The sequence below is a fragment of the Vanacampus margaritifer genome, chromosome 10 (genome assembly GCF_051991255.1).
Source record: "Vanacampus margaritifer isolate UIUO_Vmar chromosome 10, RoL_Vmar_1.0, whole genome shotgun sequence".
Classification (NCBI taxonomy): Eukaryota; Metazoa; Chordata; class Actinopteri; order Syngnathiformes; family Syngnathidae; genus Vanacampus; species Vanacampus margaritifer.
The window spans coordinates 25,642,912-25,665,152 of record NC_135441.1 but is presented as its reverse complement, the minus strand read 5'-3'; the positions used below and the strand labels follow the sequence as shown (position 1 = coordinate 25,665,152).

The 22,241-nt window shown below is 42.3% G+C and overlaps 1 protein-coding gene and 1 long non-coding RNA gene across 2 annotated transcripts; one reads left to right on the top strand and one right to left on the bottom strand.

The window, feature by feature from the left end:
- Positions 1–2,461: 2,461 nt before the first annotated feature.
- LOC144059237 (uncharacterized) lies at positions 2,462–5,620 on the bottom strand. Its single transcript, XR_013295606.1, has 3 exons — positions 5,570–5,620; positions 4,684–4,979; positions 2,462–2,526 (listed from the first exon to the last, which is right to left on the bottom strand). It is a non-coding gene; the product is annotated as an uncharacterized LOC144059237 (long non-coding RNA).
- On the top strand, positions 4,571–21,180 carry sec24b (SEC24 homolog B, COPII coat complex component). The gene is made up of 24 exons (XM_077578185.1): positions 4,571–4,889; positions 6,121–6,699; positions 7,589–7,729; positions 8,707–8,835; positions 9,223–9,309; positions 10,053–10,207; positions 10,288–10,472; positions 10,579–10,681; positions 12,245–12,371; positions 12,458–12,567; positions 13,295–13,407; positions 13,492–13,610; positions 14,729–14,784; positions 14,894–15,100; positions 15,175–15,298; positions 15,675–15,833; positions 15,906–16,079; positions 17,068–17,178; positions 17,269–17,444; positions 17,509–17,646; positions 17,717–17,821; positions 18,499–18,591; positions 19,048–19,151; positions 20,600–21,180. The coding sequence occupies exons 1-24, from the start codon at positions 4,808–4,810 to the stop codon at positions 20,709–20,711; spliced, it is 3,489 nt and encodes a 1,162-aa protein (XP_077434311.1). The 5' UTR covers positions 4,571–4,807; the 3' UTR covers positions 20,712–21,180.
- Positions 21,181–22,241: the final 1,061 nt, after the last annotated feature.

Sequence of the window (22,241 nt, the reverse complement as noted above, 5' to 3'; positions counted from 1 at the left end):
AATCGCTAACCAAAACAGCAGCATTTATTATGGCACATAAGCAAATCAATTAAAGTTTGAAGGTGCAAAAAGTGATGACTCCACAACGTTGTGTTACTTTGAGAAGCTGCACACGTCGTTCCTGTCGCTATTCTTTCTATAACGGTCCTTTTTATTTTGTTTTACACCTCACTTGATGTATTTTTCAATTTGCCAGTAATATTGTTCCAAAAATTCCTCGTCTGCTCTGTTGTGTCTGGGGAGTGAAAATGGAGGGAGGGAAAGCATGTAGGAAAGCTTTCGGAGACAAAAAGTGGACAAATGGTAAAAGCTGCACAGAATTTCCCTCATCGAGAATTTTTTTTAAGACTTTGTGGTATTACAAACAAGCTGAAAAATGACATGCTTGTCATAACATTTGTGGAGGGAAATGTTTTGAAGAGTGATGTTGCCTCGAACCCGCCTCTTCCAGGGAAAGATTTAATGTTCGCTGATGTCCGGATGACTAATGGCTTTCCCATTTCAAGCTGAAATTATTTTTCCAATCCAAACTGTTCCTTTTTTGTTGTTGTTGTTGCTTTATATGTTTTTGGCTTGCGCTCAAAAATGTTATCAGCGTCGTCTGTTAATGGAGAAAATGAAGCAAACACAGATAGAGATACAAAGGATGTCGTATCCGCCCATGACACAATCAGCTGTGCTATGGGAAGATCCAGAGTCCCTTTTCAAGTGATGCTGCAGAAACGTCCCCTGCTAAAGCCCAAGCCAAAAAGGTCAGCAGAGACGCATTGAGTTTTGCAAAAATCGGCGGATTAGCGCTAGCTAACCTCGTTAGCTTCCGATAAACGGCACATATTCGATTGCTCGGTGAAGCTGATGACATGGCAGCACTTCATATACGGTGTTGTGTATGAAGTGCTGCCGCCGTGACTGAAAATGATTTGAATTTCTTCATGGGCATTCACTCTTTCTTCTTCTTATTATTATTTTAGGTTAAAGGTCACACACTGAAGTGGGGGTGAAATTTGTCCACCACATTTGAACCATTCCCTGCAGTGAGCAACAAGTCGGGAATTCCTCAATTCAGAATCAGAATTATGCTCTTATTCTTGATCACTGCAATATTTGGACAAAAACAAGTCATTGCCATGTTATTAAGACCGCCGGGGACTTTTTAAAAGTATGTATTTCCTGATTTCTAACTTATATTAATTCCTCTATTTAATTGTCTTTCCACCATAAACTTTACAACTTTCATTTCCGCTGCTCGTACTTTTGACCCGATCCTCTTTCTTGTGAATCTGCCAGAACTTTTTTGTTACCATCTAATATAACCAAAAAGTTGTACGCTCAACAGAAGCGACAGCAGGGTGACAAGAGCAACTTCGCAGCTGCCCTGAACTCCCCGAGACCCCCAATTGCCCCCTTCCTCATACACACACACACACACACACACACACACACACACACACAACTGTTAAAGCAACTAAAAGAGGCCCATTAAATTAACGACAGGTTTTCCATCCTCAGACTGCTGACGTAAAAAAAAAAAAAAAAAAAAAAAAAAAAAAAAGGTCATGGAGGCAGCTGAGCAAGCACATAAACTAGGCGGGAATATGACAGGATGCCAACCCATAATGACGTGACGATGATCACCACACATCCACAAAATGTATTGTCATGAAAAGTGAAATAAAACTCGACAAAGTGCAATTTCTGTAAAAATTGCATAAAAATGTTAAAAGCTGAATGCTAAGATTTGAATGCTTGTGGGATGCTTAAAGAAGTCAATTGAAAGATAAATGATGTGGAAATGATGCTCATTAATTGTAGTTGAAAGATAAATGAAAACAAAAGAAAGGTTGAGCTGCAACCAGTCGAAGGCGGGATTCAAACCATCGCATGTGCTGAGCTAAGTGAACTGTTGTCGCTCATGTCTCAGGGCGTATTTAGAATTCAAAGTTGAAACGTGTTGAATCATTTCAATGAAATTATAATGCATGTCCTGATATGTTAGTCAGTTAGCATCACTTAACATAATGGCCATGGATATGTTTGCAATATACAGTCGGAGGTGGGATTCGAACCCGCGACCTCCTGGGTACTGGACAACACACTTTACCAACTGCAACCCTGAGCAGTATCGGGGAGCTGGCAACAATCATAAGTTGTATGCATGTATCGCGGAAAGCTGGAAAAGTTGATATTTAACGTAAAATTGTGTGAATACTTTAAGCAATGTGGAATCAGATGACGTATGTTGAAAATTTGAACGGTGTATATCGGATGTATTATATGGGAGTTTTTGCACAGCAAAAAAAAAGTGGGCGGAATAATAAGCGCCTGATATAATAGTAAAGGTTAGAAACAAAACAACATATTTAAAAAAAACTATTTAGGCAGTAATTCTGTAGTGTACCAGGAGAGGGCGCTAAAAAGTGGGATTGTAACCACTTAAACAGTAGATGACGTCAAAGTACTACAAACCTCAAGACAAACTGCTTCCATGGCACCAATATGCTCCCAGAGTACTCATAGTCCTTTGACCTGAGCACAAAAAGCAAAAAAAAAAATAGAGGACAGAATGATGAATATCAAATATAGCCGTGTTAAGTGTCGCCTCAAATATGTGCGATTGATTGGCTGTGGGGTTTCGGCGTTCCGCTCAGCTGACCCGCTTCTGGACTGTTTCATTAAAAACCTTCCTAATAAAAGCTCGGTTATTTACCACATTTCTCATCGGTTGTGAGGTAACGCAGAGCAAAGAGACGTTTTACAAGCACTTCACATTAATGTTACATTCATTTCATGAGCTCACCGCGTTTTACACACTAAAAGCTTACATGTCGCCCTCCTACTGCACTGGAGAGGTGATTTTTTTTTTTTTTTTTTATGATAGCCTCAAGGAACGCAGACCCACGCTAGATGATGAACTTTAAGTGTGTGCTGTTGATTGTCCTCAGCATTTACACCGGCCTTGGCGCGGGGCCACGAGCGCAGCGGGGTCGAGAAGAATTTCAGCACGTTGTAGGAGGACTTTGTTGGCAATAATTCACACGCACGTGAACGTGTTTGAATGGGAGGTGAGGTCAAGCGCGGGCCCCACGCGGAGAGGGACGTTAACCGTGGTGGTGCCCTTTACTACTGCAGCGGGGCCCCGAGCTGCCATGCGTTGCGGGGTTCTGTTTTTTTTTTTTTTTTTTTTTTTTATATGACATGCTGCTCTTTGTTTTTATATGTCAATTATGGAGCGTTTTGCTGCAACATGCTAGAAAAAGCAGCTTTCGGTTAGTCATTAAATGGTCTGGTTCGCTATTAGCCGATGTTTTGACACTTTGCATCTGTAGGCACATTTTGCTATGAATTATGTGAGCCTAAATTGCTCATCGTAAGATAAATTATTTCAAAATGTTTCTCACCATTAATGAGGCCTATAACCTTGACAACTCAATTGAAACAAAAAATAAAAATCAAGAGTGCAGGTAAAAATAATAATCGATGACTTTGACTGTGTTCGGAATTAACCGGTCACATTCAGACTAATTTGAAATGGAAGCCACCCTTGGATTAACCCCAAATAAAATCCAGATGTTCTCGTGAGTCGATAATAGAAGCAGCAATATTAGTAGTAGTCAAACTGTTTCAAGTCACTGCTTGGATTGACCAGCAGAGGTCACTATATAACTAAACGACTGCAGTTTTTGTTTTGATAAAAATTATCATTACTGTAGTGAATTCTTGATGAGTGACGACACATTTAAACTTTACAAATACATATGTATGAAATACACACATTAAAAACATGATCTGAGTATAAAAAGGAGTTGAATTTAGCTTGATTATATTATTGATAATATTCCCCCCTATGGTCTGCAGTCAAATATTGTATTTTTGTTTTATTCTCAGTATTTTATTTTATGTGTTTTTGATACAGTGCTGTTTGTTTGTGCTTGCGCAACAAACAGTCGACTTGTAATACAACTCGCTGTACAGAAGATGGCAGTATTGCAACATCTAAACTAGACTGTGGGCCAAATGAAACGTCACATTACTGTCTTGATGCATTTGTCAAAAATCTAACTAATTAAGATGTATCGTGATAACCTACGTTGAAGCCAAACCATATATAAATATGAATTCTTTCGTCTTGATATTGTAATGGGAACGACGTATTATATCGCACAGGTATGCTGACTTTTTTCCCTCGACAAACAAAATATACAAACACACTTCCAGAGATATATGTCGACCATTAGTACAAAGGTGACTGCTTTAACGACATTAAAGTGGATAAAAATTAATAAATTGTATATTTTTCGCTTACTTTTAACAGGTGCCATCTTGGACATTGGTGTTGTATTCGCTTGCCATTTCCGAGTCGTATTTTAGAAAGAAAAGAGTGTTCCAGTTGCATAAATGTAACTAATTCGTCAAAACCCACAAACATATCAATCTGTATGGTTTCCACTTATTATTGACAGATAAGGGTAAGCTATTTTAAATGTATTTTACGTTCAAAGTCGGATTTTAAAGTTCAGAGGGGCGTTCCTGTTGTTTGTTCCCCAATGGGAGCTTTAAATTCCCACTCCCATGGAACGCCCCGAAAGGACCAGCGTGAGACAGCGAAGCCTGGCCAACATCCTCCCCCCGGAACCTTCACTCAGTTCGGCCGCTGACCCAGCTCAAACCCGGGTCGCCTCTTACCATCTGCGGCCTCGCCTGCAGCGGATCATACGGCGCACAGGGCTCGGCGTCTGGTGGCACTCATGTGCTTTCATTTTTGAGCCAGCAGCGTATCCGAGAGGACGGGAGTGCTGTCGTGGGCGTGATGTCGGCGCCGGTAAACGGCTACTTCGGCTACGGTCAGAGCCCAACGCCGAACGGTGGAGCTGCTCCTCCCCGACAGAATGGTAAAGATGGCCGGATGATGCGATTAGCCAGATCCCTGAGCTTTAGCATGCAAAGGCTAATGTGATGGTTGCACACTCGTCACTTGCAACCTTCATGTAATCATAACCTTACATTAGAGATGAAAAACGACAACAAAGAGAGTTGCATTTATAATAGATTGCAGTTTAAATCAATTTACGCTTCTAGGTGCACCATTTTGATGGTAACAAATCAAAGGAGGATGCTAACATTAGCCTAGCGTCCATGAGCGAGCAAGATGGCAATTTTGCACCACATTAAGAAGCTATATTTCACAAATTGTCATCAATTTGCCTTGAGTTGGACACCGATTTGATCATCGGCGTGTAATTAAGTGTTTATTGTCAGCGCTGTCAAGTTTGCATTAGCAGCACACCGGAGCTGCTGAGCTAACAGCTGCTGATGAAGGTTGTTTGCAGTTAACAACAAAGCTTGCGCTATGATATCGTATTTAAGGCATCATCAAAGTAGATCAAACAGAGGAAACGAAAGGCTTTCATATGGAGCAGGTGCGGGAGCTCCCATCAAGATACCCTACGCGAGGGTTTTGCAAACTTTTTGTTTGACTTCGTGCACATATTTTACAAGCAACAAAACTCAAAAGCAGACTAGCAAAGAATTGTCACCAAAAATAACAAAGATCTTGTCTCAGTTTACTCACACTTTGGATTGCTCAGTGAATCCTTTGCACAAATCCACCACTTCCTGACCCCACTCCTTCATTTCCTGTCTTTCATGATTGGACAAATTGATTAATCCAGGTGTGCCTGACCTCAGTAACCACGACGACGATGGCCAGACACACCTGGATTAATCAGTTTGTCCAATCATGAAAGTAGTGGATTTGTGCAAAGAGCCCATTGGTCCAACGGTCATTTATTTACTACAAATAATTCATCTTTGTTCACTTACCTACTTTTCTTATTAATTTATTAACTTGCATACTTACTTAGTTATTTTTTTCTTTTTCTTGTTTCACTTCTTTTTACTGCATGACTGATTCCATGTATAGCTACGGTTGTTTTTAAGTGCTTTATAAATAAAGTTGAGTTCATGTCAAATTTGTGCCTTGACTCAATAAAAGCACCACCAAGCGAACTGCTATCATTTGACATTTCTTTTAATCTGAATGCTATAAATACAGCTCTGATATTTTGTCCCGCCACATTTAATATTAACATAAATCTTTTTTTTTTTTTTTTACTTTTCCAGGTCCAGTTCAAACCTACACCTCCACATATACCAACATGGGTTACTACGGAGCCCCGCCTCAGCAACAGAACCGCCCCACCATCCCGTCACACTGCAAAGCCCCTGTCACAAACAGTGCCCGCCATGTGAACAACTACTACCCAAATGACCGTCACGTAGCACCCCCATGCTCTGCGCCCCCTACCCAGCGACACGCCGCCGCCGTACGCTCCACAAGCGGCCACTACGCACAATTCCAGCAGCAGCATCCGCCCTATGCCAATCCAGGAGGTTATTACGGACAGACGTCGTATCACACGCCCGCAGCGCAGTGTCAGCAGCAGCAGCCCACTTTGTTGGCGGCGCCACCTAGTGGCCCCGGGGCTGCCGTCTACCCCATCGTTTCCTACCCGTCTGCGCCGGGGACGAGCCAGTATGGCACGCTTGTCTCCGGCCAGATTGCAGCGACGGCGGGGGCGACGCAGTGCAGCAACCCCCCGCCGGGTTCTGCTACTACCACAGCAGCAGCAGTGCATCCTGGGTATAACGTGGCTCCTCCCACTCAGATAGCACCAGCTGTTAATGGTCAAAGAAGCACAGGTATGACCTTTTTTTTTATTTTTTATTTTTTTTACAATTTTTTAAACTTTTGCTTCTGCTTTGTAAAGTGACTTTTTAGAATGGTTCGGTGAAGCTTCGGAAAAGTCAACTCAAATGTGGCTTGTATCTCCTGGTTGATCATATTTCCGTCAAATTCAAAATAGAAAAAATATTTTTTTTTCTTCCTAAAGTGACAGCGAGAGATTTCATACTTTCACACCTTGTGGGGCTTTCAAAATCAGTCAAAATCCAGTAAAACAGCCGGGAGCGAAGGAGGTTGCTTCAGTGAAATTGGGAGTGAATGAGTAGAGTTTTTTTTTTTAAGTTCATTAATGCTGTAAAGCATTACAACAGAGCCAAGATTGGCTTTTGTATTTTCAAAAACGTTTATGCAAATAAGCCCCCCCTCCCTTTTGACTGAAAATGAATTTCGGCTCTAAAAATTGGTTATCAGTCTCCTTGACTACAAATAATCGTTTATCGGCCCTGAAAATACCATATTGGTCTATCTCACATTTTAGTTTGTAAAAAAAAAAAACACACACACACACAAAAAATCCAGTGGTCTCAGGATGGAGCCTTGTGGTACACCCATTATACTGTATATGGCTTAATCCAGCCATCCATTGTCTTTAATAATAATAAATAATGCATCAGATTTATATAGCACTTTTCTAGACACGCAAAGACTTTGTTAGTATATTCCCAGATGGCCTGGCGTTCATCCCATCTGACTTTGGCGCCGATTAACGTCCGTTCGCAGGCCACATGTCAACCAGCCGCACTCGCATTCCTACTTTTACCGTCCCTTACGCACTTTCAACAACGAACCAAGTACCGCTCCAAATAGTTTGAATTCATTCCCTCTTGTCCGTTTTTGCCATTGCAGTCGCAAACACAGCCCACCAACACTACGACCACCAGGCTTCTTTAAACTACGACGCCTACGTCGGCGGCGGTACGAACGGAGAGCGACCGCCCTCAGGAACTCCCGCAACGTCGGTGCACTCCTCACCAGGCCACCATCAAGGTAAACAACGCATTGTGTCCGTGGTTGCGCCATTTTCGGGTTGGGGACGCCAGATTTTGTTTTCAAGATTGCGCCCTGCTGCTCACTTTGTGAATCGTTTGCAAATTCATCGTGTTGCGTCCAGTAATTATTTCCCTACTTCCAAATGTGTTGATACAAGAGGGTACACTTTTATATAAACCAAGTATCTGCTTGTTTTCACCAATTTACACCAAATTGTAATGTTCTTAAATTAATTTTTACTAGAGATAGACCGATGTTTTTTTTCAGAGCCGATATGGATTATTAGTAGTCAAGGAGGCGGTTAACCGATATTTAGAGCCGATATTCATATAGACTAAAAGGGGAAATTTGGTGTAAAAAAAAAAAAACCTCCAACTTTGTCGACATTTTTTAGCACCTGTTTTGTTGACTAACTTTTAACTCTTTGACTGCCAGACGTTTTCAGAAAAGGGATGCCGTGGGTGCCAGCCGATTTAAGCATTTTTGACTGATCTTTCAAGGTCCACAGAAAATTATGTTTGGACTATGGAAACACACATACGACCAAATGAAAGATTGTACTCTCATCTTTCATCAGAAAAAAAAGTTTGTTTCTACCTTATTCCGTTTTTCAGTAATCAACAATAGAAAATGGTTAGTTTCACCTGTTTTGAAAAAAAAAAACGTCTTTTAACGTCTTTGGCACTCCTTCATAGGATTTTACTAAACGTTATTTAACGTTTTTGGCAGTCAAAGAGTTAAGATTTGAAAAAATATTGGAGTCAATAGACTAAGAGAGTTCAGCAACCTCCCAGGGCCATTAGCATGTATTAAAAAAGTGAAATAAACATTTAAACAACTAAATAACCTCCCTATCATTTTCTAGAGTAAAAAATGCCGATATTTGTCAAAACGCTGAATATCGATCCCTACTATTTACATATAGGAAGACATTCCTGATCACTTCTGCTCATTTTTTCTCCCGTTTCCAACAGGCACGCAGTATGGCTACGTCGCTAATAGCGGCGCTAGCTCGGCCTCGGGCCCAAACGCAGCCCCCTCGTCATCCAGCTCGGAGGATGACGACGACGATGACGACGATGAGGAAGAGGATGAGGAAGCAGGTGTGCTTTTTCAGTTTAGAGTTTTAACATTTGTCATTCTGTCGCTTTCCATCCCACTGACCCCCCCCCCCGGGGGTCACGTTCCTCAGCCATCCTTGTTGCCTTAAGTGAACCAGAGCAGATAATCCACTCGTTTGGAAGTCCGATTTAGTCGGCACTAATTGGATCCGTTGAGCTTCCCTTGCCAGCCGCTTGGGTTTGTTGTGGGACAGAAAATCTTCCCTTTCAAGTATTTTCTTATCGTTTTTTTCATATTAGGACACACATGTGTAACCTAAGCAATAAAGCTAACGGGATCCTTCACACATTCCTATTTCCATTTCCTTGAATTGAATTTGGTCAATCTCGCGTCCCCGTTGATTCTTTGTTGCTGTGATGCTTTTTCAGGCGACGACTCATTATCGTCGTCCACCACCGGCAGCGCATCACCAGTGCCCAACAGTTATGATTCCCTGGAAGGAGGCAATTATCCAGGTATGTATGACGTCACAAACAATGATGAAATAAAATAAAAAACATAACATAAAAAAACTATAAATTAATACAAAGACTTTTGAGCATAAAAGTTTGCTCAGTCTATCTATTTTTATTGTTTTTATTTATTTTTGGGGTGTCGAAATTAATGCATTCATTTTGAGTTATTTTAAAGTCCCTGGGGGGGAATTCCCGTCGCAACGCAGCGGACATCTACACGGCAAAATTTAACAGTGATAATAATGCATACATTTGTGGAAACTGGGGTCGCGTTGTACTTTACAATTTTAAAAATGTGCAGAATTTCCCAAGTTACTTCATGTTAAAGATGAGATGGTTGTTAATATGAAAAGAAAAATGCACTGAGCTGTCACCAATGTCTTACAAATGCAATAATGCCGTCTAGTGGCAGAAAAATGACCTCAACACAAATCAATATCACACTTGTTTTTTTACAGTACAGGACATCTTTTTAATTTTAACTGAATTATGTATCATTATGAAATATTATGGAAAAAATGACTAACAGATGCAGCCATATTTCTATTGGTTTAACATTTTTTCCACTTTTATGTTAACAAGAGAATAAAAACTTTTTTGAAAATGATTGTACATTTAGAACATAAATAAAATTTGCGATTAATCATGAGTTAACTATTGAAGTCGTGACTAATGTATTTATTCATTTATATTTGATGTTTTTTTATTGTTGTCATTTTCCGGCAAAACAACCCTTCATGCAGATTCTATGCCACCTTCCGCCAATATGACCAATCAAGCGCCGCCCTACGGTAGCTACGGCTACCAGCAGCCAAATTATCAGCAACCAACCTCACTCACGGACTCGCCGGCCTCTCACCAGCTGCTCGGACCGACGGGCTACCAGCCGTACTCCCAGGTTCGGCCCCCTGCCTTCAACCAAGTGGATTCATTGACGTGTTGCTCAATTCCTATGCTGGCTTCCTGGTTTGCGTTCAGCCTTTCCCGAGCATGTCGCAGCTGTCTGCGGCCCTGGGGGGCCTGAGCGGGGTCCCGGAGTTGGAGGTGGAGGCCCTCAGGCCTCTCAACCTGCTGCAGGAGAGGAATTTGCTCCCCCCGAGACCTCTGGAGGCCCCCGAACCCAACCTGAGTTCGGAGCTGAAGAAGGTCAACTGCAGCCCGCAGTATGTAAAAAAAGTTTTGACCTCTTGCTAAAGTCTGTGGAGGGAAAAAAAAAAAAAGAAAACAGAATAGGATGCAAATCAACTTCCTGTTTCTCGTCCTTATAAGGACATTCCGATGTACGCTGACCAGCATCCCTCAAACGCAGGCTCTGCTCAACAAGGCCCGGCTGCCCCTTGGCCTCCTCCTTCACCCCTTCAGAGATCTGCAGGTACGGTCTGGGCTTGAAAGCAGAAAAAGCAAAAAGCAAAGCATCATCAAATGTGGAGAGGCTTAAGCGAGGTTGGCTTTTCATATGATGTCGAAGGTTTGCGAATGTGAGCGAAGCGAGTTTATTTTTAGAGGTGCTAGTTGCTAAGAGGGTCACTGATAGAAGTAGACGAGGACACTTGTACTCCAGGACCAAATTCTCTGGAGTCCAGTGAAGAATTAAGAAAACTATTGGGCTCCCAGAAAGACCATAGGACTATGTGGGGAGTGGTTGTTATGCAAATTTAGTTAGCCTCCACGCTAGTTGGAGGAGTGGGGGAAAAAAAAACACGTAAGGAGTCGCCGTATCGGGAGGAGTGAGTCTTGCTCTATGCTATAGTAGATACCGCCTTCCTGTTGCTGACGCACGCGCGTAGGGCCACCATCTTGCGTGTGTTTGGCTCCAATAAATTCATTAGAACTCTTTTATTTATTTAGCGATTTTTTTTTTTTTGATGCGGATTGTTTAGTTACAAACAAGACATGTAGCGATGCTAATTTTCTCCCTTAAGAGACCACAAACAAACTCTTAAGAAGCATCTTAGTTAGTAGTGGTGAATGCAATTTTTAATTTTTATTTTAAATTATGAAAATAGCTTCGGCGCATGCATTTTTGTGGCCGACTTGGTCGACTTTTTTTCCCCAGCCCAAAAAAATATATTGACAGTAATATGTTCTATGCAGCCCCACTAGTCTAAATATGGTATTTTGCTTAATATTACGTTAGTGGAATATGAGTTAAGCAGCAAAATCCAGCAGTTTTTTATCAATATCAGAAGACGGCCATTTTGCCACTTGCTGTCGACTGAAGATGACATCGCAGTTCCTCAGGCAACGACCAATCACAGTTCACCTATTTTCTAAGCCCGAGCTGTGATTGGTTATCACCTGAGCAACTGTGATGTCATCTTCAGTCGACAGCAAGTGGCAAAATGGCCGCCCCCTGAGATGGATAAAAACGGTTGGATTTTGCTTCATAACGCATATTCCACAAATGCAATATTAAAGGGATACTTGACTCATTGAGCCATTTTCAGCAGTGAAGTTAATTAATATGATAACGTCATTATTTTTGATGTAGAATTAATACATTTAAAAACTTTTTTCTTTCCCCACTTCCTGTAGACTGATGATGACATCGCCTGTGCTGAGGGAAGTAGGTAACGACCAATCACGGCTCACCTGTTCTGGATTTGGTCAGTAAATCGAGCCATGATTGGTCGTTACCTACTTCCTCAGCACAGGTGATGTCATCTTCAGTTGACAGCAAGTAGAAAATTCGCTTTTAAAGGTATTAATTCTACAAGTTACCACATTAATTATAGCCAAAATATTAACTTTTGACTGCTGAAGTCAAGCATCCCTTTAACCTGAATGTCATGTTTAGACTAGTGAGGTCACATGTAAAATATTATTGTCAAGAAATGTTTAACTTGACTTCCATTTTAAACATAAGTTAATGTTTGAGATGCGATTCGAGAATTGGGTCACATCAGTTTGCATTTTAATGAATGTGTGTGTGCAGCAATTGCCGGTCATCACGTCCAACACCATCGTCCGCTGTCGCTACTGCCGCACCTACATCAACCCTTTTGTTACCTTCCTGGACCAGCGCCGGTGGAAGTGTAACCTGTGCTATCGGGTCAACGATGGTACGGAAGCGCCCACGCGGCTTTGTTTCATGTGGCGTTCGCTACTTTTAGCCACGCATTAATGTTCAACTTCATTTTGTTTCCAGTACCAGATGAGTTCATGTACAACCCGGTGACGAGGTCATACGGCGAACCCCACAAGAGACCGGAAGTCCAAAACGCTACCGTAGAATTCATCGCCTCCTCAGACTACATGGTGAGAATTTTATTTTATTTTTTAAACTTCTGACTTGTTTTGAGTGCAACAGTCCACTAGATGGCGGTCTTGTTTGACTTACATGAAGTGCAAAACCCAATGCTAAGTTTAGATGTCAGCAACAACATATTATATCTGCCAAACATGTGTTTCCCTGAGCAATGATTAAGTTGTAATATTTTAACTCATTCACTCCCAGCCATTTTCACTGAAGCAATCGCCTTCACTCCCGCCCGGCTGTTTTACTGGATTTTGCAAGGCCCACAGAATACTGTGTTCTATTGCTATAAAAATGTGGAACCTACCAAAAGAAAGATTAGGAGAAAAAAAAGTATATTTCTATCTGTTTCCGTTTTGCAGAATATAGCTAAATTTCATCATTATTCACAAATCTGTATAGAACTGTGGGCAAATGAGCTTTTTTTCAACGTGGCCCTGGTTGATCGCTTTTGCTCTGCTGGCCGTGTTTGTGATAACTACAATTCCCTCAACCATTCTCTGCAATTGAGAGGCTGCATCAAATTCTTCTGTATGCTCTAGCATTGAAAAACAACAACGTATAAATCCGTCTTTGGGACACTTAAAGTAGAACATATTAGTAAGTTTTTGGGAGAAAATGAGTTGTTTTTGAGTGTATGTCGGTGTACCTAATTTTGTGGCCGCTTGAGTGTATTTTCTATGCTGACTTCGCCACAATTCGAATTCTCAACTAAACTTTTGTCGATAGCTGCGACCTCCTCAGCCATCAGTCTACCTGTTCGTGCTCGACGTCTCACACAACGCCGTGGAAAGCGGGTACCTGAAATATTTCTGCGAGTCGCTCCTGGAGAACCTGGACAAGTGAGTGTTGGGATCGTCAAAAAACTGTGCCGAGAAACAGATGGTAGGATTTATTAAAAACAAAACAAAAAACCTGTTGTTTAGGCTGCCTGGTGACTCGCGTACCAAGGTGGGATTCCTCACATTTGACTGCAGCGTCCACTTCTACAACCTCCAGGAGGGACTGTCACAGCCACAGATGCTGGTGGTGACTGATATTGACGGTATTGACTTCTCATAATCAGCATTTCTTTCGCTTTGTGACATTAGACCTGTGTTGTAAAGAGACGTTTTTTTTTTTTTTTTCACAATTTAAAACCGTTCCAAGGCGTTTTAACGACATATTTGTGATATATTTCTATACACACATCCCTAATTAGCTAATGCTAATCAGCGTGCCCAGGAAATATCATTGCAGCTCTGCTTACTGGTTTATTTGGACATAAGCCGGATGTCTGCCCATGTTGGCTTCCAATGCTGTATTCGCCTGAAATGGGCAAAAAATAATATTTTTTGACAGAGATGTTGAACAATATTAGCATGTATGACATAACACACATACAACAAACATACCTAACTAAAATTAAGCTGCTCTAATAAATTAGCCACTAGATGGTGCAAGAACAGTACAAAAAAACCTCACCTATTGATTTATTTATTTTTTACAGATGTGCTGCTCTTAACTCATTCCCTCGCAGCCATTTTCACTGAAGCAACCCCTTTCGCTCCTGGCTGTTTTCCTGGATTTTGACTGATTTTGCAAGGCCCACAAAAATATTGTGCTCTATTGCTATAAAAACGTGAAACCTACAAAAAGAAAGATTAGTCTCTTCTTTCATCAGGAAAAAAAAAACGTATATTTCTACCTGTTTTTGTTTTGCAGCATTTAGCTAAGTTTCATCATTATTCACAAATCTGTTTAAAACTGTAGGGAAAACAACTTTTTTTGCAACATTGCCCTGGTTGATATCTTATACTCTATTGCCACCTGCTGGCCGTTTTTGTAATAACTACCATTGCTTCACCCGTTCTCTGCAGTTCTGAGGCTGCATCAAAGCCTTTTGCATGCTCTAGCATAAAAAAAAACATATAAATGCGTCTTTGGGACACTTAAAACATTTAAAATACAACGTATTTATACGCTTTTGGGAGCAAATGAGTTCATATCGTGACATGGCGATACTGCCAGTATTGTTACATCCCGACTAGTTTGACACTGGATGAGTGGGCAGGCAGTGCAGAAACTAAGATATTTGTTAAAAAGTAAATTTTCTAACTGCATGTCCCCCTTAAAGTTCTGCTCAAAGTAGTATTGTATTTAAACTTTTTTTCCCCCCCGCAGATATATTCATCCCATCCCATGACAGTCTAATGGTGAACTTGAAGGAGAGTAAAGAGGTAGATTGTCACTTACTCAAATCTTCCAGAACATTCATCTGTACGTGTTTTTATTTTTGAGCGTGAATGAATTCTCTTCTTCTGTCTTCTCCTTCCCCTTTTGGTGCAGTTGATCAAGGACCTGTTGACGTCGCTCCCCGACATGTTCAGCCAAAGCAGGGAGACGCACAGCGCGCTCGGCCCCGCCCTGCAGGCCGCCTACAAGCTCATGTCGCCCACCGGCGGACGCGTCGGCGTCTTCCAGACGCAGCTGCCCACGCTGGGCGCCGGCTCGCTGCAGTCCCGGGAGGACCCCAGCCAGCGCTCCAGTGCCAAGGTAGAGCAAGGACGACACTTCCAGGGGACGTGTTCTTATTCTTGATTTTGCTTGCTCCTGTGACATATTCGCAGGGAGTGCAGCATCTTGGCCCCGCCACAGACTTCTACAAAAAGTTTGCGCTGGATTGCTCGGGACAGCAGATCGGCGTTGATCTTTTTCTTCTCAGCTCCCAGTACGCTGACCTCGCCTCGCTGGGTAAGTGGCTCAACTTTCCAAAATGGCTTCCAGCATGACAGAGAAATGTGTTTGTTGTTGTTTTCCTTCCTGTCGGGTTCAGGCAAGCTAGAGCATTTAATAAACAACAAAGCACCTGGACACACTTCGCCGTTTCCTCTGCAGTTGCTGTTCTAAAGGGGAGGGCTACACACAACAGCAACCTTAAAGAAGTCACAGATACAAATCATCGTGCAGATAATAATGCAGACGTGTTTTTCTTCAGCACTGAAAGTTTCAAAGTCAAAGCTTCAAAAGTTCAATCGCAAAATATTCCTTCCTATAAATCCGTCACAAAACTTAAGAGAAAATATGGTGTTAAATGGACGTACATTAATCCTAACACGTTGTTTTCCAGCGTGTATTTCCAAGTACTCTGCCGGCAGCATCTTCTACTACCCCTCCTTTCATCACATCCACAACGCAGCCCAGTTGGAGAAGTTCCAGAAGGATCTCGCGCGCTACCTCAGCAGGAAGATGGGCTTCGAGGCGGTCATGAGAATACGATGCACGAAAGGTTGCCCCGCCCAAAACGTATCGCCTGCTGCGCCGCTTGAAATAGCTGACCATCAATTTCCCCCCCACAAAGGTTTATCCATCCACACGTTCCACGGCAACTTCTTCGTACGCTCCACCGACCTGCTGTCCCTCGCCAACGTCAACCCGGACTCGGCCTTCGCTGTCCAGATGTCCGTCGACGACTCGCTGGTCGACTCTTCCCTGGCGTGTTTCCAGGCCGCTCTGCTCTACACCTCCAGTAAAGGTGAAGGAGTCGTTATCACGTTCATTGCCTGACATTTCCAAAGCAGCAAATACAAAGTGCGTATTCACCGTCGAAAGCGTTCTGGCATGTCAAGGAAGCTGAAATGTACTCGACGTAAGCCTAACTTCAAAATAAGTTGACAGCAATGCAAATAGTCTTAGTACACTTTTACTTTGAAATTCAGCCACATGGTGGCGTGATGGCTAGCTTGACTTCCCTTTAGCCATTTCTTTATCGTAGTTGATTGACATTGTAGACCAACATCAAGACAACGCTATCCCGAACTCATGTTTAATTGCTGATTTAGGACGCTAAGAAACCGCTAATTAATTACGCCATCATTGTATGATACGGCAGAAGTCTCCCAAGTAAGTGGCTAGCGGCTAGCGGCTAGCAGCTAGCGGCTAGCAGCGGGCCAAGGCTACTTTGTAATTCACTCTCTATGTTTAAAAGGAAGGCAATGTGCCCTAAATTGCACGTTGAGGTTTTTTCATTATTTAAAAAAACAAAAAAGATAAATAGAACTTATTTAGAGTCTTATTTTATAAAACACTTTTGCCCATTAAAAGAAAAACATTCAACTCAAAATGTCACTTAGCTGTTTAGATTATAGGAACACAACTTCCACAGCCATTAATACCTTATTTTGCACCTGAACTATGTAAAAATAAGAATGTTTCTGCCTCATATTGCACTTAAAAGTTGTTCCTAAATCCTAAACGGCTATATTAGAAATATTGAATTGATTATTATTATTTTTTATTTAATGGGAAAATATTTTTTACAAAATAAATGAAGACATAAATCCTACATGGCTATATAAGACATTTTGAATTGATTTTTTATTTATTTAATGGACAAAAGTACTATTTCTTTTTTTTTCCCGAAAAACGATCCGATCCGTGACTAATTCTTATTATTATTAAAATGGATGGCTATGAAAAGGCTGCATTTTAGCCTCTAAGCGTGTATCGGTGTATTATTCCAGGGAAGAGGCGTATCCGGGTCCACACTCTTTGTCTGCCTGTGGTCAATCAGCTGAGCGACGTGTACGCCGGCGCCGACGTCCAGGCCATTACTTGCCTGCTGGCAAACATGGGTGGGTCGCCGATACTCGCCTTTGGACTTCCACGTACCTTTTTTGTGGGCTAAATGTTTGCCGTTGAATTTTAATGTGTGTTTTTGAAAGCCATCGACCGCTCCGTATCGTCGAGCCTGTCGGATGCTCGGGAGGCTCTGACCAACGCGGCGGTGGACTTTGTGAGCGCCTACAAGAACAACGTGTCCAACCTGCAGCAGTCTGGCCTGGTGGTTCCTGCCGCCCTGCGCCTTTTCCCGCTTTACACCCTTTCTCTGCTCAAACAGGTGCGGCTGCTTGTTATGCAAACCTCATTACACGCAACCGGTTGACGTGCGTTTTGCTTCTCAGAAAGCATTTCGCACGGGAACGAGCACGCGCCTGGACGAGCGCGTCTTCGCCATGTGCGAGTTCAAGACGCAGCCGCTGCAGCAGCTGATGCGGACGGTTCACCCCGACCTGTACCGCCTGGACAACATGTCTGATCAGGTGAGGAAGAGGAGAGGAAAGTAAATGATCCATCATGAAGGCGATTGCAATTGCTGTGTTGTACCTGCAGGGGGCGCTCCACCTCAACGACACGCTGGTCCCGCAGCCTCCTCTCCTCCACCTGTCAGCCGAGAGGCTGAGCCGAGACGGCGCCTTCCTCATGGACTGCGGCAGCGTACGTATTCGTCGCTGTCCTCTTTACTACTCGGCTGCGATGCCTTCAAGGACTTCGGTTGTCGTCGTTCATTTCAGCTGTTGTTTAACTTGCATGAAGCATGGATTGACCTGATTTTGTTTTGTAGTTACTTTCATCAAAACAACTAAATCATCAAAATGCATGATGGCCTTTAATGAGACATGATAGGCCTGATTTCCGTTGAACTATTTATTGTACTTTGTCATTGACTCAAACCTCAACACATTTGATTTTAGCATGTTATTTTGGCCAAAGGTGAAATTGAAAACAAAACTATGTATGACATTTTTTTTTCTATGAAGCACACTGAATAATCAGTCGTGCTCCTATAATGATTGATTTCTATTTGGGCCAATGATGTGCCACTTATGCAGTAGTGGTGCACCGTATAACAAAAGTCACGGTTCGAAATTGGATCACGGATTTCAGTCACGGATCGGATCATAAGCAAAAAAAAATAAATTGTACTTTGTCTTCATTTATTTTGTAAAGCGCTTTTTCCATTAAATTAAAAAATGTCTAATATAACCTGTAGAATTTAGCGTCTTCATTTATTTTGTAAAATGCCCCCCCCCCCCCCCAAAAAAAATCTATTAAAAATGTCTAATATATAATCTATAGTGACAGGCTGTTTGTTTTCTCTCACGCCTGTGCAGGTGTTTTACCTTTGGGTGGGCAAATGCTGCAACGAAATGTTCATCCGAGACGTTCTGGACTACCCCAACTACGCTTCGATCCCACCCAACATGGTCAGTAACGCACGACATCAAAATGGAAGCTTGTTGAATTGGTGTCAGTAAATGAGCCCTTCATGCATGAGTGATGCTAAACAACAATAGCAAAAACTAGGAATAGTGAATAGCTGGGGATTCCGTGGACACGGGTTCCAATGGAAGGTGCTCTATTTGTGTGACCCCCCCCCCCAAAAAAAAGCAAGTACAGCAAATCAAACCTGCTGTTGCTGCTTTTTCACCCCTCGAATATTCCGTCCGACTGGGCGGACATCATCCGTCAGCGTGTTTATCTCCCTTTTTCGCAAGGCGGGTTGATGCCTCCCAGAACCACCTACATACCAAACATTCCAAACGCCCCCCCGCACCCCCCTCCACCACATTGTTCGGCTAACTCCCATTTGCGGCTAGTAAAAGCGGCTTTTTGTTGTTGTTGATTTTTATGGCTGTTTGTGGTGATGCTGTTTCTGGCAGACTTGCATTCCTGAGCTGCAGACGCTGCTGTCGGAGAGGGTGCGAGCGTTCCTCGACTGGCTGCAGGACAACAGAGCCTTCAGCTCCATCCTGCACGTCATCAAGTAAGCGCTGCCACGGTAACCACTTTAACGCTGCCTGGTGAGGCAGGTGTTCGCCATAACCACGAGGTACGGCCAGAGGTGGCAAATCCAGGTCCAGAAAGTAAAAACCCTGCCACAGTTTGGCTTTAGCCCCTGATGCTAGCTAGCTAGCTCGCTCCCTAGCAGGTAAACGAGCACCATGGGAGCTAGCTAGGGAGCTAGCTAACACCTGAAAGTAAAAACCCTGCCACGGTTTGGCTAGCTAGCTAGGGAGCTAGCTATAGCAGCTGAAAGTAAAAACCCTGCCATGGTTTGGCTTTAGCCCCTGATGCTAGCTAGCTAGCTAGCTCCCTAGCAGGTAAACGAGCACCATGGGAGCTAGCTAGGGAGCTAGCTAACACCTGAAAGTAAAAACCCTGGTCACGGTTTGGCTAGCTAGCTAGGAAGCTAGCTATAGCAGCTGAAAGTAAAAACCCTGCCATGGTTTGGCTTTAGCCCCTGATGCTAGCTAGCTCCCTAGCAGGTAAACGAGCACCATGGGAGCTAGCTAGGGAGCTAGCTAACACCTGAAAGTAAAAATCCTGCCACGGTTTGGCTAGCTAGCTAGGAAGCTAGCTATAGCAGCTGAAAGTAAAAACCCTGCCATGGTTTGGCTTTAGCCCCTGATGCTAGCTAGCTCCTTAGAAGGAAAATGAGCACCGTGGGAGCTAGCTAGGGAGCTAGCTAACACCTGAAAGTCAAAACCCTGACACGGTTTGGCTAGCTAGCTCTAGCAGCTGAAAGTAAAAACCCTGCCATGGTTTGGATTTAGCCCCAGGTGCAAGCTAGCTAGCTCCCTAGCTAGCATGTTAACGAGCACCATGGGGAGCTAGCTAGCTAGCACCTGGGGCTAAAGTCAAAGTGTGGCAGGGTTTTTAAATTTCTGGACTGGTGAAAGGGGGCTTAATAGAACCCACCACACGTTCTGTCGATATCTTTTTGTCAAAACGTCGGTGATTCCTTGAGAGGAAGTTCTTCTCTATGACGGGGGCGGGGCGTCTGCTTCCTCAGGGAGTCTATTGTTTGGGCCGCCTCCTTCTCCTTCCTGAGCACCATTGTTGTCTTCCTCAGCTGTCTTGTCGTCCAACACTTGGACTGATAAACAAATACCATCAAGATTTACCGTATACATGTTATATAAATGGTTAAAATATTTTTCTGTTTATAGCAATTTGACGCCACCCTAAAATAATCACCCAAGTCATTTTCAGGAAACAAAAAAATTTAACAATTTGCATCATGCGATGATTTAAGCAAAACATATTTTTTGCAAAAAAAATTACTTGTAATTGCACATTTCACGGAATCTAATCGAAATTATTAATTGTTTGGAAAGCACCTCGAAGGAAAAAAAAAAAAGTCTAAATTAAAACATTAACATCTATTCTGCCCCGTCATTGAAACGTGTGACTTTGTTTGTCCTTGTTTAGGGACGACGCCTCGGCGAAAGCGACTTTCTTCCAGCACCTGGTGGAAGATCGCTCCGAGTCAGCGTCCTCTTACTGTGAGTTCCTGCAGCACATCCAGCAGCAGGTATCCTAGTCACAGGAAGAGGATCGTAGCAGGAACTCGAACGTGATCGGGCGAGGGGGAACAAGACCGCAAAAGCACGAAGAGACCTCTCCCCGCTGCCTCGTAGCTTCTCCCGGAAAAGGGGACGAGAAAAAATGGAGGCAAGAAGATGCCACTTTTGTCGTAGCGCTGTAGTGCTGTCCTTCCCGTTTTTTTTTTTGTTTTTCATTCTAGAAGATTTGACTGACTCTTTACGCAACTGAAAACATTGAAGACGGGGAGCTTTTCACTGGCTTGCACTCTAGAAGATTATTTTCCTGTCGGGAAGAACTAATAGCGGCGTTGGGATTCATGGAGGGAAAAACCTTTGTCAACAAACTTATTTTTTTCCCCCCCAATCCCGGCGCTAAGTGTACTATCCTCTTTGTAACTACTGAGAAGAATCTTTTACGGGCGATAATTTATGAAACAGCTTATTCAATAAAAATGACAAACCCAACGCTGACAGACTTTTAATCGCGGTCATTTTCGTGTACGAAAAGCTTGCCATGACATCATGGACCGTCGCCGCTTGCGTCATCTGGCACACCAGCCAGTACCTCATCGCTTCGGCCAGCAGCCATTTTAATACAATGGTTGACTTCATGACAAACAGCTCTTACTTAAGTTTTTTTTTAGTTTTAGTTTTTGTTTTTCAATTCTCAAATTAGACAGGTAAACAGAATCCAGATGTAAATAAACAACAGAGGAGAGCGAGGCTCTAGCAAATCACACTGCAACAGGGTAAGCTGACGTGTGTTGGAAATGTACTAGGCATATATTAGCCAATATACGCTAATAATAATAATAAAAAAAAGACTATGTTCATTATTATTACTGATAATAAAATTGCTCAAGGGGAAATTGGGCCTACTATATATCTATATATATATATTTTTTTTCACTATACTTTAATAATGACTTAATTATTTTTATTCATTTAATTAAATAAAAAATATGAATTTTGATTATACCAAGTATATTTTGTTAAATAGTTTTTTTTTTTAATTTAATTGAGATAAAAATGTTGAATTAAAATTACTGTCCTCGATGAAATGGGAACTTACTTTTTTTTTTTAAATGTTTAATATTTTAAATTAAATTTTGCACCATTAAAATACGTTTCAAATTCCGGCAAAATGTCGAAGGGTACTGGTGAAAAATAAAACAGGAAATAGAACTAGGGTGTGGCCACTATATACTATACTATACTACACAAGAAATACTATTAATTCAGAACATGTCAAAAACACATAAAATGGTTACCTTGCAGGTGCTAGATAAGTTAATACCATGTTAGCATGATGGCTAACTGCTAGCATAACAATGATCAGGAAAGCGCATTTGGATCATTTACCATGTCTTCAAAGTGTGACTTATTTTACTTTTAATGTCTTTTTTTGTTTGTTCTTAATTCCGAAATGAAAACAACTAGGATTTCTCTCCAGTAGAACAAAAACAAAAAGTTGTCATGGTGGAATGTTATGATGCTAATAGCGTGATGCGCCCTTTGCTAACAAG